The 17,937-nt window shown below is 30.4% G+C and overlaps 1 protein-coding gene across 1 annotated transcript in view; it reads right to left on the reverse strand.

The window, feature by feature from the left end:
• The window catches only part of LOC134686799 (protein FAM76B-like), a 29,625-nt gene extending 11,734 nt beyond the window's left edge, over positions 1–17,891 (reverse strand). The window contains exons 1-6 of the mRNA XM_063546580.1: positions 17,739–17,891; positions 7,498–7,562; positions 6,313–6,373; positions 5,563–5,715; positions 3,507–3,868; positions 1,832–1,942 (exon numbers count right to left, since the gene is read on the reverse strand). Coding sequence (XP_063402650.1) covers positions 1,832–1,942; positions 3,507–3,868; positions 5,563–5,715; positions 6,313–6,373; positions 7,498–7,562; positions 17,739–17,819 — 833 coding nt within the window. The 5' untranslated portion in view covers positions 17,820–17,891. The remainder of the gene's footprint in view (positions 1–1,831; positions 1,943–3,506; positions 3,869–5,562; positions 5,716–6,312; positions 6,374–7,497; positions 7,563–17,738) is intronic.
• Positions 17,892–17,937: the final 46 nt, after the last annotated feature.

A 17,937-nucleotide genomic window follows, 5' to 3' on the forward strand; every position in this document is an offset into this window, starting at 1 on the left:
AACAACAGGTTAACCGATTCATCTGAAAATTTCAGGGCAGATAGATCTTGACCTGATAAACATTTTTACCCCATGTCAGATTTTCTCTAAATGCTTTGGTTTTTGAGTTATAAGCCAAAAACTGCATTTTACCCCTATGTTCTATTTTTAGCCGTGGCGGCCATCTTGGTTGGATGACCGGGTCACGCCACACATTTTTTAAACTAGATACCCCAATGATGATTGTGGCCAAGTTTGGTTTGATTTGGCCCAGTAGTTTCAGAGGAGAAGATTTTTGTAAAAGCTAACGCCGGACGACGCCGGACGACGGACGACGGACGCCGGACGCCAAGTGATGAGAAAAGCTCACTTGGCCCTTTGGGCCAGGTGAGCTAAAAAAGAATGAAAATAAAACATCATGTACAGTTTGGCAATGCAAATTGTAAAATCAAAACTCTTTGAAAGTAGAACACTTTACAATAGGTTCGTTCATCTATTAACAACTTTTAAAGGTTACATAGCCATTACAGCCAAGCAAGGTCAAGTCACATTTAAGTTGAAGAAATATAATAACAATATCTATATGTACATGAATGCTTGCGTAATGAATATTTCAGTTCACCAAATAAAGCTATGAAGTCCTAACTCATCTATTTTTGGCTTTTATTCTACCCGACTACCATAGTAAAAATCTTAAGATGATATGATTTCCTCCATCAAAAGCAGATGAATACATAGACGTGAATTAAGCTCAGGGGCGATGATGAAGCTTACTTTTTTAAGAAAGAGAATCTGCTTTGATCTGCATTAGACTGAATATCTGGTCTGGAAGAAAAAACGTCTGCGTCCATTAATATTAAAAAAGTGTTTGTTTGGTAGTATGATTACAACCCATCACAACCCTGTAAACTTTACAAAGACAATCAAATCTACTGATTAGTTTACTGGTTAAGGGTACCATTGGGGTTTGAATAAAATTGTAATTCTATTTTAACACTTAATTTGGTGGTTTTTACAAAATCCGCTTACAAATCTATGGGAATAGGTATTTTGTTGAACACAGAAATTAGAGGTTCCCTAATACCCATGAATATCATCATTAAAAATCCAAAGTATAAAACTTGAGTCAAATTTTTTCTTAAATACTAATAGCTGACAGAAGTATTCTTGGTACTATTAACTGAAAAATTATTGCATTTATTTTATTTATGCTAACAGATTCTCTCATAGAAGTCCTGAGGCTTCTCATTTTCAGGCATGATGATTGCATATTGTAAAGAGAAACAAAATGGAATATTTTTTACATTAAAGATCTTATGAATAAAAGTATGCTTACAAAAATGAATATTTCACATTGATCTTTTATAGTAAGAATTTTAAGTGATCATTATCACAGTCATGAAAAGATGAAAAGAAAACTCTACATTTTTAACTGTCTTTACTTTTTATAATAAATTGGATAGAAAACAATGTTATTTCAATGAATTCTGGGCTTATCTTATATAGAACCATAATCTTAGATAAGCATTTCATTTACAAAAATCGTGAAATCATAGATTTAAAATAACTTTTAAACATTTTGCTTAAATCTAGGTTCCAATTTCTGACCACTAAAAACTGGTGTTGAAATAAGAACTAACTTAATACGTAGTTATAAACTTTTAAATGAAAAACATGCAGAAAATACTCTTAACTCAACTAAAGATAAAGACTAATGATACATTTTAGATAAATGGAGGTAGTATTTATAATTTATACTCAAACTAATTGTAACAAACTACTCAAATATATATATATTTATATATATGTGTGTGTTTACAAATATTTGTTGAATAAAACCTTTCTAGTTTACCTTTTTGTTGGTGTAACACCATTAGTTGATGAGTTTGTCTCTAACCGAGGTTTCTTAGAAGGTGGAGTTTGTGCTGCTGCTGCTGTTGTAGGAGTATTTGGTTCACTTGATCTATAAAACACAGGCACTAAATATAACACATGTAATGACGTATCTGTACTTGTCACTAAAACACAAAAACTAAATATAACACATGTAATGACGTATCTGTACTTGTCACTAAAACACAAAAACTAAATATAACACATGTAATGACGTATCTGTACTTGTCACTAAAACACAAAAACTAAATATAACACATGTAATGACGTATCTGTACTTGTCACTAAAACACAAAAACTAAATATAACACATGTAATGATGTATCTGTACTTGTCACTAAAACACAAAAACTAAATATAACACATGTAATGACGTATCTGTACTTGTCACTAAAACACAAAAACTAAATATAACACATGTAATGACGTATCTGTACTTGTCACTAAAACACAAAAACTAAATATAACACATGTAATGACGTATCTGTACTTGTCACTAAAACACAAAAACTAAATATAACACATGTAATGACGTATCTGTACTTGTCACTAAAACACAAAAACTAAATTTAACACATGTAATGACGTATCTGTACTTGTCACTAAAACACAGAAACTATGTATAATACATGTATCTTTACTTGTGATTAAATTTCAATACTTCTTAATTTTCTATTCTAAGCTACATGTATATACACTTTAAGGACCATATTAGAAATAAGCAGAAACGCTTTCATGGGATATCCTTGTTAGGATATCAACTTCAGAGTGTATGTTAGCATTATTGTATGTGTTTTATTTCATATTTTTAAACTGTACTTGTATAAAGTTGATATTGATTCTTACATGAATTTGACCTTTCACATTTTAATCTTTCATGAATGTATTTATGGGTTTTCATTATAAATTAGGATTAACAATAATTTGTGTCCATAAGACGCAACACCACAGCTGGCATTGTAACAGTTCTATGTTCAGTGAAGCATAATATATTGATAAAAACTCGTATTCCACTTATATATTAAACAGTTCATTTCATAATAAACGTCTGTACTACATTTCAAGTTGATGTAACCTTAAAGTACTTTTTACTTTTTTTTAGTGATCAATGTATTTCTCACCAACATTTACTTTTAACTGTGGTGATATGTTCCTCACCAAACTTACTTTTGACTGTGGTGATATGTTTCTCACCAACATTTACTTTTAACTGTGGTGATATGTTCCTCACCAAACTAACTTTTGACTGGTGATGTGTTCCTCACCAACATTTACTTTTAACTGTGGTGATATGTTCCTCACCAAACTAACTTTTGACTGGTGATATGTTCCTCATCAAACTAACTTTTGACTGGTGATGTGTTCCTCACCAAACTTACATTTGACTGTGGTGATATGTTCCTCACCAAACTAACTTTTGATTGGTGTGATGTGTTCCTCACCAATACTTAATTTTGACTGTGGTGATATGTTCCTCACCAATACTTAATTTTGACTGATGAAGTGTTCCTCACCAATACTTACTTTTGACTTATGATGTGTTTGTCACCAATACTTACTTTTGACTGGTGATCATGTGTTCATCACCAGTAATTACTTTTGACTGTGGTAATTTGTTTCTCACCAATACTTACTTTTGACTGTGGTGGTGTTTATGTTTGTGGTGGTGGTGATGGTGATGATGTTTGTGTTTATGATGTTTATGAGGCTTCCTTTCACTAGATTTTTCATCCTGACTTCCAGTACTCTCCTGATTCTCAGTAACAGAACTACTTGTATTTTCAGTTTTAGGCCCTGGCTTGTTTTCGTCTGTAGTTTTGTTCATTATACTATCAAATTTGTCAATTTGTTCTGATTTTTCCGATTTTTCTGATTTTTCTGATGACTTTTTTTGAGACCCAAAGTTCTTTCTTGATACTTCCTGTCGTATCTTAGCTTTAGCCAGCACTCTTTTATAGGCTACTGTACACAACCAACACATTAATTTTCCATCAACCTAGGAAAATAAACATGAGAATATGATACTATCTTTCTCTGGAATGAAAGCACTATAGTATAAAGCAACTTATCTTTGAAAATCGATAATTTATTTAAACACCTCAGTTAGTCCTGTCACCTGGTTCCTAATATGAAAACTTACACCAGTTCTTTGATTACATCGAGGAATCATCTTTTAAAATTTCAGAACTAAGGTGGTACCAAACACTACAGGGAGATAACTCTGTAAAATCAGCTAACCAATTTTATCATGTTGTATTTATCATGTTTATTGCAACGAAATAGTATCTTATACTGTTAAAAAAATATTATTTTTTCTTTTCTTTATGTCAAGTTGTATATGTACCAAGATTATATAAATAAGGCCGTTAGTTTTCTTGTTTGTTTTACATTGTCTTATCAGGGCCTTTTATAGCTGACTATGCGGTATGGGCTTTGCTCATTGTTGAAGGATAAACGGTGACCTGTAGTTGTTAATGTTTGTGTCATTTTGGTCTTTTGTGGATAGTTGTCTCATTGGCAATCATACCACATCTTCTTTTTTTATATTTTCCTTAAATGTGCATAATGCTTGCACTTTTATGTTTTAGTCAAGGTGTTGGATACCACTTTAAATATCCATATTTGAAATTTCAAGGTCATGAAATTCAGACATCTTTTTTATCAGTCATTTATTCACATGGAAATTCCTTGCACATGAGTTTCATGTGAATTTTTAAAATAAAACTATTAAAATAACATCCAGATTTTAAAATCATGAATACCAATTCATTGGGATCTAACATGAGCAAAATTTGCCCAATTAGAGAACTAGAAAATTTAAAGCATTGTGATATCCAAATGTTAGTTAAAGGGCAATCATCTCCTGAATTTAGTTTTTTGTGTACAATTTGGAGTTTAGTATGGTGTTCATTATCAGTGAACTAGTATATATATATTTGTTTAGGGGCCAGCTGAAGGACGTCTCCGGGTGCATGAATTTCTCACTACATTGAAAACCTGTTGATGACCTCCTGCTGTTGTTTTTCTATGGTCGGGTTGTTGTCTCTTTGACACATTCCCAATTTTCATTCTCAATTTTATCTGTTCTTCAATTGTCAAAATTTTCAAGAGCATCTCACTTACTCTAAAAGTTAGTACACTGCATTTGAGAAGAGGAACAGCAATTAAAAACTGTACCTTAGCTTTTTGTTTTAACAAATGTGTGTAAGACTAATTATAATCGAGACCTTATATATCCTTTCTTTTTCTTTCCCATTATCACTTTGTCAAGTTCACTTAACAATGCATAAGTATATTTTGATTTCTTTTCCTTTTTAGATTTTAAAAGCACCCTATTTCTTTCAAAGTTACATCATCAATTGCCAAGGTATCTGTTTTTCACATATATTTTTTTTCTTTTTTTTTCAAAAATCATTTATAATCTTGCACATTTCAAAGCATCCTATTCCCAAATTATAGAGCAAATACACACATTGATAGTGTTATCTGTTGTTTTAAATGCAGATTTTTGTTTTCATGTTTACAAGTTTAAGAAACACTTCATTAACCCTAAAATAAATACATAGTTCAGTTGAGATGTCTGTTTTTTTCAAATGCAAATTTCTGTTTACATTATTCTAACATGTTAGGAGCACCCCATTAATCCTACATGTTCACATAAATTTAGAGCTCAACATTAACCCTTCTTACTTTAGTTGAGTTGTCTGTTCTTTCAAATGCACATTTCTGTTTACATTGTTCACATGTTTTCGGAGCACCCCATTTCCTCTCCGAGTTAGTACATCTCTGACATTTGTTTCCAATAAATGCAGCAAGAATATTGCAATATTCACAGGCTGATGGCTGAAATAAAAAATTAACAGCAATGACAATCTATAAAAAAATCATAAGCTTGCTAGTACTGAAAGATAAGATAACAGTCATCTAGTAGTGGGAGCTAAAATAATATGTCCCGTAAACGGGCTTATAAAAATCAAACCTTGCCTAATTATGTAGAATCTGAATGTAGAACTATAGATAACAGATGTAGTTATTTCAACTTCATGGACAAAATTGATAACTAAAAATTTAAATATCAAATAAATATTGACATCATTGATCTTTTAGAACAGAAACTATGCATAATTTTTGTAATAATCTTGAAAATTATTGATTTTTTACATCATTTAGGAAGTTAATTGTCTGAGATCTATTTCTTTGATAAATTTCTAGATTTCTTCTTATTTTTTGTATTGTTTGGTTGAGATCTCATTGACATGTTCCTCAAACCATCTATTTTCTCTCTGACCACGTGCATGGATCTGTCGGGAAGCAACTGGGTAAAACGGGTCCTCCACCTGACCCGTCTTGAAACACAGACCAAGCAGTCTAACATGTGCACGAGTGTAATTTTATTTTTTGTTTGGTTGCAATGTTTCTCAAACCTTCTATATTTCATACCTTTCCATACAGTTTGACATTCTGAGCACACTTCTTGCAGATAGAATTTGTACTGGTTTTGCTGTGAAAAGAAAATAATTTGCTGTATGAATATACATTGTTAAAATCTTATTAGATTCCATATTATAGGTCCACGCTCTGTTTTACTTTCTGTTTTCAAGACCTATTCAGGATCATGATATATACTTTTGGTTTAGTTGATATTTATCTGGTATGTATGTTTAAACCATAGAGCCATTTTGAATATCAGCCAAAATATATTCTTGCTACCACTAAATATCTCATTAACAAACAGAAATTTCTGATTTAATATTCAGTTTAAAAATGAACATTACTTTATAATTCAAAACTGAGAATCAGTTGTAATAGTATCAAATGTGAGATGATTTTTATTAACATGATTAGCCAAAAAAAAATATATGTCCTTTTCCTGTTTCCTGACCGACCTTAACTCAAACCCACGACCCTAGATCTTTTTATTCATTCCATAAAAAATTGTTTCCAGTCCGTATCTTACTATGCCCAAACAATCAAAATGGCTGCACCCAGCACAAATGTGCTACAACTAAGGTTTAAAAAATGTCAGCACTGCGAGAATTATTCAATTAAAGCTTATTTAAAGAGATTAAATCATTTTGGGGTACTGGACTCTAACCAAACATGACATTTAACAGAATGCAAATCTGACAGGGAGTGCAAAAAAAAAATCCCGACCTACCGACTCTGATTTATTTGCGTTTGCAGCTGAGCAGGAAACAGACATATATTTTTTTTTTACCTTAGCACAATTAACATGATAACATGATAAATGTTTGGTTGGTGTACTTTTTGAATCCTTTGTTGACTGTTTCAATAGCGATTATATATAGATTTTACCACTGCATCGAGTGTGATGCTATATTTATCCACTCGCACAGTTAAAATTTTCAAATTTAAAACACGAGGCTCCCCGAGCCATTTTCTGATGTGATAACTTGTGCTTTTATGTCATGTTTACAGGTTATGTTTTTAGATTATGTTCATCTGTTATGTTTAGATATTATGTTTAGAGGTTAAGTTTAGAGATGATGTGTTATGTTTAGAGGTTATGTTTAGAGATTATGTTTAGAGATTATATTTAGAGGTTATGTTTAGAGGTTATGTTTAGGATATGTTTAGAGATTAAAGTTACATAAACAAACTCACTCTTCCTGTTGGAATTCAATTCTACAATAAGTACATTTTACTATGGGGTAGTAATTTCTGCATTCCTGAAAAATAAATAGCCAATATCACTTTTAATGATATAGATAATACACATGATACATTGAATTGAAGAGTTGTATTAATCAAACATTTTATTAAACATGTACAATATACTCATACATGTCATAAAAGATTGAAAAATAAAGATTTGTTGGTTCTGATTCCTAAAGTCTTTGAATAATTTCATTTATCTCATTTGTCTCATTTTCAATCATACCACATCTTTTTTATATTGAAAACATATATAATGTTCTTATCATTGAATAGGTACATTGTAAATTGAATTTAAAAATGATGTGAACAGACCAAGGCCTGTAAGGGTGTTAAAAGAATTCTAGTCAAATCGGCACCTGGTTAAATCCACATCTGGTCAAATTTGCACCCAGTTGTTATATCGGCACTAAGGCAAATTGACACCTGGTAAATTCAGCACCTGATGTAGTCAATTCAGCATCAATGTTATACATGTATATAATTTCATTGTCTTTTTTTCAAGTAAATTAGAAAAAAACTTGAAGATTACAATATTTAAATGAAGGGGTTGTCCAGCATAATTTTTTAGGGGTTTCTGTATGATGGTTTTCTTGTTCTACTTAATAATGTGTATTTGAGGTATTAAATATTTGTTATGCATGTTTTACATGTTTTAATTATAACCAGTTGAGCATTTTGCTAGATTGTCGGTTTAATGCTGTTTTAACTTTTCTCAATAGTGAAAGTTTTCTCTTTTTATTGCTTCAAATTTTCTCATGATAATACAACAGCTTTGAGTATTGCTTAAGGTCAAGGAACAGTAAATGGGCTATGTCACAGATTTTGCTAAAAATTTGCATACAACCTTGGTTCGTTGAAAGTTCTACAACTGAAAATCGAAAAAATAAAACATTTGTCTCTTTTATTATCTAAAAAATTGCAGATTGATTTCTTTTATTATGGGTAAATATATGTATAGAAAGCACATAAAATCGTCGAAAAACCTTCTAAAATTTGTCTTAAAATCGACAAATCTCTAATTCTACTCCATAGATTTTTCTTAAAAAACTATATATTGTTGACACATAAATTTCTGTTTTCATGATATAAAATAATCATGGGGTCACCGACTTTGTTTTTTGTCTAATAATCAATTTCTTTCCTTGTTGGAAGTGAAAAACGTCAAAAATCAACGTTTTACGGCCTGCAACGAGATAACGTTACGATTATTTCGACGTTTTGTTGGATTTTTTCATAAAGAACAACTTTAAATGATGAATACCGTAAAAACGAAGTCGGTGACCCTATCTTTATATTGCATCATTAAAACTGAAATTTATGTATCAACAACATATAGTTTTTTAAGAAAAATCTATGGACTAGAATTAGAGATTTGGCGATTTTAAGACAAATTTTAGAAGGATTTTCGACGATTTTATGTGCTTTCTATACAAATGTTCACCCATTTTGTAAGAATTCAATCAGCAATATTTCAAATGATAAATGAGATTTCTGCATTATTTTTTTGATTTTCAGTTGAAGTTCATCGAGCCAGAGTTGTATGCCAAATTTTACTGAAATCTGTGACATAGCCTATTTACTGTAACTTGACCTTAAATGTTTTTTATTTAGTTTTAGAAGGGAAAAAAGTGAACAACTGTAATCATGGTAATACAACAAATATCATGGTCAGTCAGAGCTCTGACATAAACAAGTCAGAATAAAATGACTTCCATAGGTCAGATATAATTTGATGTAAGTGTTGTCTCCCTTCTTGCACTCAACAGAATATGACTTGTACAGGTCAGTTTATGTCAGACTTTAATTTATCATAAAATGACTTCCACAGGTCAGCTTTTGCACAAAATATTGTGACTTAATATCGTCATATTCTAATTAGATTTATGTCCCTTTTTGATGCATTTTGACTAAGAGAGGTCATTTTTTGTTCTGACTTGAAGCAGTCATTACTACAACTTTGTTATCAATCTCCATAAAAATATAGTGATTACTTGTTTCCAATCAAAGAGTTTAAAAAGTGGGGCTCATCAAACCTTCTTCTTTCCAGAATCTTAGCATAAAATATTTATCTCATTAAATTTAATCATTTTAAAATACAAACAAAAACCAGGGGAACAAAAATGGATCATACAATTTTCTGTCAATATCAAAAGATTTACAAAATACAATATTGGATACATTTACTAGTACCATGACAATACCTTCAATCTTCCAAGGAAAAAATAAAGGATCTATTCTCATCCACCTTTAGCTAAATTTATCAAGAGCAAAACATTTATTATTTTAATATTTCATTGAGGTAAATACTGCTGTGCTAACTGACTCAAATAAGTCACACTATGTTCTGACTTAAAAAAGTCAGTCAAAACTAAACTTATTTCAACCAAGTCTAGTTCTGTCATATTGATTTAAAAATGTATTGGAAAGCCAGATATAGCACAGAGGAAATAAGGTCCCCTCAAGTCACAATGAGGACAATAAAAAAAATATTTGGTGTATTCAATATTTAAATGCATTTTCTTTTAAACAAGTCAAATCATGTTTTGACTTTTAACAGTCAGTCCAAAACTAATTGTATTGCAATTTTTAGAATGGGGCACTGACATATGATATTAAATGAAAGTATGGGAACGTCAGAATATAGGAAATGTATCTTAAGATCCCCTAAAATAAATAACCATTTGACTAAATTGTTTCTAAACATTTATCAAATAATAAATTCGCAGATTCAGAAGCAGGGCTTAAAGGAACACATTAATATTGTACACCTATCATTGATTTGAAAATTTGTTCTGCAATCTGACTTTAACAGGTCAAATCATGTTCAGGCAAATTGACTTTAACAGGTCAAATGGGCATGTTCAGACAAATTGACTTAAACAGGTCAAATCATGTTCTTACTTAAAAAAAATCAGTCAAAAGCTAAGTTTATGGAAATTTTGAAATTTTTAAGTCAGGCATTGCCATACATGTATGATATTAATGTTATGTATGGAAGAGTCAGATAAAAGACACGTAAACTACATGCAAGATCCTCTAAGATAAATGACCATTTGATTTAATTGTTTCTTAAAAAACTTATTAATAAATAAACTCAACAGTGGCAGATTCAGAAGGGGGCTAAGACTAAGAGGAAGATCACTTTAGCTTTGATTTGAAATTTTGTTCTTCAAACTGACTTGAACAGGTCAAATCATGTTCTGACTTAAAAGAGTCCGTCAAAAACTTATCATGATTGTGATGTAATAGTTAGAATGTATGGATACAAGTAGGAAAAAAAATCACAAATATTAAGTCACAATTGTAAGAACTATATAAAAGATAATTTGGTATATTTTTGATATCTTAATTTTTCATTGAGGTAAATCCTGTAAGTGCAAACTGACTTGAACAAGTCACATTATGTTCTGACTTCAAGGAGTCAGTAAAATACTATACTTTAATTAAGTATTGCAACTTTAAGTCTGGGATTGTCATATGCATTTAAGAATGTATAAGAAACTCAGATAAAAGACACCCAATAATAAAGTCACAAAAATGTGGACTATAAAAAAGTGTATGGTATACTAGTATTTAAAATTCAAATATATTTTGTTAACAAATTTCTTCAAATTATCTTAAAAAAATTATTATATTTCTGTATTTTCATGACTATTTTCTGTTAAATTAATATTTGGACTTTTGGTTTTAAAAAAAAACATTATTTTAAAAACCATTTGACTGAATTGTTTCTTAAAAAAAATTCAATCTTATTAAAATAAGTTTTCATCACTTGCTCCTCGATTTTTTATATGTCGCCGTGTGCGACATATGAAAAATCAAGGAGCAAGTAATGAGAACTTATTTTAATAAGATTGAAAAAAATAATGAATTAATTAACTCTACAGTAGCAGATTCAGATATGGAGGGGGCTTAAAGAAAGAAGACCTAGTTTTGATTTTGACATTTTTTCCCTGTCAACTGACTTTAACAGGTCAAATCGTGTTATGACTTCAAAGAGTCAGTCCCAACTAAACTTATTTCAACTTTATAGTCTAGTTTTTTCATATTGATTTAAAAATGTACGGAAAAGCCAGATAAAAGACAGAGGAAATAAGGTCCCCATACGGCTCAATAATGAGGACTATTAACAAGTTTATTTTGCATATTCAATATTTAAATGTATAATTTGCAAATTATGTTCTGACTTCAAAGAGTCAGTCAAAAACTTCACTTTAGCTAATTAGTACAACTTTTTAGTCTGGCATTGTCATATGCATTTAAGAATTATTGGAAAATCAGATAAAAGACACCCAATAATAAAGTCACAATAACAAGGACTATAAAAAAATGTCTTTGGTATATTTTATATTCAAATATATTTTGTTTACAAATATCATCAAATCATCTTGAAATTATTATTATATTTCTGTATTTTCATGACCTTTCTTTTCTGGTAAGTTAACACATGGAACTTTTGGTAGTAAAATAAATTATTTTTAACCATTTGACTGAATCGTTTCTAATAAACCTATCAATTAATTAACCCAACAGTAGCAGATTCAGATAAGGGGAAAAAGGGGGAGGGGGGCATAGTTTTCATTGGATTTAATTTATCTCTGTTAACTGACTTTTACAGGTCAAATTCATGTTCTGACTTCAAAGAGTCAGTCAAAACTAAACTTATTTCAACTTAATTAAGTCTAGGATTTTCATATTGATTTTAAAATGTATGGGAAACCAGATAAAAGACCGACGAAATAAGGTCCCCTAAAGTCACAATAACAAGGACTATAAAAAAATGTATTTGGTATATTTTATATTTAAATGTATTTTGTTAACAAATTATATCAAATTAATATCTTAAAAATTTATTCTATTTCTGCATTTTCATGAATTTTTTACATATATAGAACTTATAGTTGTAAAAAAAATATTCTAAAAACCATTTGACTGAATTGTTTCTTAAAAAAGTTTATCAATTAATTAAAATCAACAGTAGCAGATTCAGATAAAGAAAAAGGGGGATGCTAAGATGAAGAAACCTAGTTTAATTGGATTTTCCCCCCTGTAAACTGACTTTATCAGGTCAAATCATGTTCTGACTTCAAAGAGTCTGTCAAAACTAAACTAATTTCAACTTTTAAGGCCAGGATTTTCATATTGATTTAAAAATGATGGAACATTTTTATTTGATATATTCAATATTCAAATGCATTTTGATTTCTAAAGATTTTCATCAAATTATTTTAAAAAAAAATATTGTATTATTTCTGTATTTTCATGACTTTTTTCTGTTAAATTAAGATTTGGTACTTTTGGTTTTAAAAAAACATTATTTTAAAAAACATTTGACTGAATTGATTCTTAAAAAAAATATGAATTAATTAACTCAACAGTAGCAGATTCAGATATGGAGGGGGCTTAAAGGAAGAAGACCTAGTTTTGATTGGACATTTTTTTCCTTTCAACTGACTTTAACAGGTCAAATTATGTTCTGACTTCAAAGAGTCAGTCAAAAACTTCACTTTAGCTAATTAGTACGTTTTAGTCTGGCATTGTCATATGCATTTAAGAATGTATTGGAAAATCAGAATATATTAATTTTAAACGATTTGACTGAATTGTTTCTAATAAACCTATCAATTAATTAACCCAACAGTAGCAGATTCAGATAATGGGAAAGGGGGGGGGAGGGGGCTTAGAAGAAGAAGACATAGTTTTCATTGGATTTAATTTATCTCTGTAAACTGACTTTAACAGGTCAAATTCATGTTCTGACTTCAAAGAGTCAGTCAAAACTAAACTTATTTCAACTTAATCATGTTAATTAAGTCTAGGATTTTCATATTGATTTTAAAATGTATGGGAAACCAGATAAAAGACTGACGAAATAAGGTCCCCTTAAGTCACAATAACAAGGACTATAAAAAAATGTATTTGGTATATTTTATATTCAAATGTATTTTGTTAACAAATTTCATCAAATTAATATCTTAAAAATTTATTTTATTTTTGTATTTTCATGACTTTTTTTCTGTTATGTTAACATATAAATCTTTTGATTGTAAAAACATTATTCCAAAAACCATTTGACTGAATTGTTTCTTAAAAAAAAATATCAATTAATTAACTCAACAGTAGATGATTCAGATAAGGAGAAAAAAGGGGGGGCTAAGATGAAGAAACCTAGTTTGATCGGATTTTTTTCTTCTTCTGTAAACTGACTTAAATAGGTCAAATTATGTTCTGTTTTAAAAAAATGTTGAGGAGAAAATACTTAGAAAATCAGACTAAGTTTGGTGACTTTGTTGTCCTTCAAGAAGCGGTACATATAATACATAATATTTTCACTGTTTTTTAAATACATGTAAAAGTTGAAAGATAACTATCTATTGGGTGTTTTTAAATAGATTTTTTAGCAACATTTATAACTTTGTAATTATGTTCAATTGTACACTTGTTATTTTTAATATATATTTTTTGGAAACAAAATCTAGTCAGGATTTCTTATGGTACTAGCATGACAAGAGCATTCATATTCTAAAATACTCTTAACATTAAAAACAAGTCAGTATCTTCAGATCATTCTGAGTCTTATTGAATTAAAGTCAGAATAGTTATCAAAAGTACCAGGATTGTCATTTAGTATGCCAGACGCGCGTTTCATTCAGACTTTTATAAGTCAGAACATACTGACTTCCAATGTTCTTCTCACTTCTGTAGAAACAAAGACTATCTATATTTTAAATAAAAGGTTAATGCTTTATGTGGCTATGCATCTGGGGTAAGAATTATAGATGCGTACGGTAACTTCATAGGAAAACATATATGCCATGTAATTAATAAGAAGTGATTCATGTGAGAGGAAAATAATACTGAATAGACAATTCTGTTGTTTGCTGAAACACTGATCAATATAATATGTAAAGGTGGTCTCTCAGCAAATAAAAATAATTGTAACAGGATGCTGTTAGGAGGTCTCTCAAACAAAGCTCCAATAATTTGTCATTCCCATGGTCGCCTGACATTGAGCAAGTTCAAGTAAAAATTGGTTTGGTCTAGTAAAGTGATATGCATACATGTAGGTAACTTCTAGGGATTGACCCTGTATGTCATTCAAATCTTCTTGAAATGACGAACAGGAATATTATACGGTTAAGGAGTGGTGATCCAGACCATTTCAGAAAGGTGGATGGGGATGACCCCCATGGACTTTCCCTTTATTTTATTTGATTCGTTGTATTGTCCCATATAATAATATATAGGCTTAAGGGGTGGGGATCTCAACCGCTTAAAAATTTACAAACATAAGGGAGTGGGGTGACCCCAAGGGACTTTATCTTTATTTCATTTGATTTGTCTTGTTGTCACTTACACTTATATATATGGTACAGTTGTGGGGGTCTTGACCATTTACATGTTTTCACACAGGAGGGGTGGTGTGACCCCCCCCCCCCCCAAGGGACTTCCCCTATATTTCATTGGGTTTGTTTTATTTTCCCATACAAGAATATATATGGTTTATGGGTGGGGATCTCGACGGTTTACAAAATATGAGAACATTCACAAATGGCAAGGGGGGGTTAAACCCAGAGACTAGCCCAGTATATTTCATTCAAATCAATTTGACATTATAAAAAGGAATATATATGGTTTAAAGGGGACCTTATCATTTTCAAGATGTAAGATTTTTCTCAAATGACAAGGGGTGGGGCGACCCATAGAGACTTGCCTGGTATATTTCATGATACTTTACAGAGAGAACAAATTGAGTTTAGGGGGCAGGATTCTCGACTGTTCACAAGTTAAATGACAGGGGTAGGGGTTATCCCTTTGAGACTCACCCTACATTTCATTTGATTTATTTTTAATATCATATTCCATAATCATAACTGAAAACCCGTTTTGTGAATCTTTTAATGTTCTCAAGTTAAAATCATTTTTTTTTTAAAATAAAACTAAAAAAATATTTGGTTCTTTAGTTAAACCCTCCCTTCCTTTTTCCTTTATTTAAATTATTCCGATTTTCATTTCATTTTCATGAATATCAATATTCAAAAGATCGTTTTTCTCATTGGGAGAAACGAAAAAACAAATATATTTAATAAGCCACAAACTCGGAAAGGTTTAAAAGTCAATTCATGATTGAGTTTAAAAATAGAAAAATCACGTGACGATGTTCATCTTGAAGCAATAATTTCACTTTTAAAATTGCACTGACTGGTTAATAATGTTAATACTGTTTAAGACAACACGAGTTGTCTCCCGAAAATAACAGTTCATTATCATAACAACATTTTCTGACCTGAACAAGTCAGAATTGTCAGACACCAGGTCATCTCAAAGGCCACGCGTCCGTATTTACAGGTCACGCGCCTTCATGAAACAGCAACAAAATCACTTGCAAAGACCTTCTTTACACGTAAAAAATATTAAAATGGCCATGAAAATACGGAGGTAATATGAATTACCATCTGAAAATGACCACATTGACCTAGATTTTCACTAAAAAAACGTAAATAATCACTATATTTTCAATAACTTCTCGTTCGAGAAACTCCAAAAACAACGACTCTCAAACACGTGATCTCTCGCAAAAAACCACGTGATCGTATGTGTCTTAGATCGGCGGCAAATTCAAAATAACTTCTGGTTTGACGGACTCGATGGAAAACTACGCAAAACAAAAATTGACCCGTACAAGTCAGAATTTCAAAACATTTTCTGACTTGAAGAAGTCAGTTTATTCTGACTTGTTTATGTCCGAGCTCTGACTGATGGTTAATTGTTCAATTGATACAAGTTACAAATGTAATGATTGATTGAAAAAAAAACTTATTCATACATTCATCACAGAATGTTTATAAAACTTTAAACAATTAAATAATGTACATGTATTCTAACTGCTTGATGATTTGTAACAATATACATGATAAAATGAAAGATAAAAATCTGATCCCAAAATATTTTCAAATTATTAAAAAAAGAAAGATAATTTATACATTTTTAGAATAATTTATATATATGTATATTATTTATGTATAAGGGGATTAAGTTCCCCATTACGGAAGAAAAAAAAATCCAGCGAAAAAATCATTCTACTATTAATGAACTCAAAATTGTTAACTTTTTCTGATCACCCTTTTTTTAATTTTCCAGCATTACCGCAGAAATCTACTTCCTTATTGGGGTCTCACTAATTAGCGACAACAAGCGTCAAGAAGCGACAACAAGCGTCAAGAAGCGACAACAAGCGTCAACAAGCGACAAGAAGAATTATTTTAGCGACAACAAGCGACAAGAAGACTATTTAGCGACAAGAAAACATTTTTTTTTATTAGAATTTAAGAAATTTGTATGTAATATTTTTTTAAATATATACAAGCAGATATGTCTTATTAAAATGTTTTATTATATACTATTAAATAGACGAAGAAATGAAACATTTGTGACCGGGAAGAAAGAGATTCTTTCTTTAATAATCATGCTTTGTCATTTAATATTTGTCTAGAAACCCTGTCTTCAACCAAAATTTGTGTCAATATTTTCAGAACAATGATGCACAAATAATTCATTTTGGGAGCTTAATATATATTGCACGAAAAGAGTTTTGAAAAAAAAATTATAAGATTAATATTAATGTTCTAAAATACAAGGAAAAGTAATATTATAATACAATAATTAAACGTAATACTGGCTGTTATACATAATAGATGATAAAATATTATGTAAATAATGTTTCCTTTTTTTCTATCAATTTTAACTTTCTTGTCGCTAAAATTATTTTCTTTTGCATATTCTTTCAATATTTATTGCAATAATTAATTTTAATTTAAAAAAAAATGTTTTCTTGTCGCTAAATAGTTTCTTGTCGCTTGTTGACGCTAAAATTCTTGTTGTCGCTAATTAGTGAGACCGCCTTATTGCAATGAAAAAGAGATTGTTCTCTATGATGCCAATAGTTCAAGCGGTACAGATTTTCGGGTCAAGCGGGGAAATTATAGCGATAAGGTGTTTACAATAGCAATATTTTATCAAAACGATCTTTCAGCAGTGGAAAACAATTTAAGTTACTTGTTGCATGAAAAATAGAAGTAGAAAGATATAAGAGAAACATCTTGTCCTTGATCAAGCTGTAAAATCAGGCAAATAATTTACTAATGCCGTGATGGGTCAGTAAGATCGTGACTCGATGGGTTTCATACTTTGCACAATTGTTCAGCTGAAGATAATTCGTCAAAAGGGTGTCTCCTATGACACTTTGTACAAGCAAATAATGCAGCCATTTCAAATATATATCAATTTAAGGGTAAAATTTAGTCATCAGTGCTCCTTCAAGTTGGCGGAAGTGCAAATAAATACAGAAATGGCAGGATCGCAGTTTTATTTTTATTTCAAAAAACG

Source organism: Mytilus trossulus, chromosome 10 (genome assembly GCF_036588685.1).
Source record: "Mytilus trossulus isolate FHL-02 chromosome 10, PNRI_Mtr1.1.1.hap1, whole genome shotgun sequence".
Classification (NCBI taxonomy): Eukaryota; Metazoa; Mollusca; class Bivalvia; order Mytilida; family Mytilidae; genus Mytilus; species Mytilus trossulus.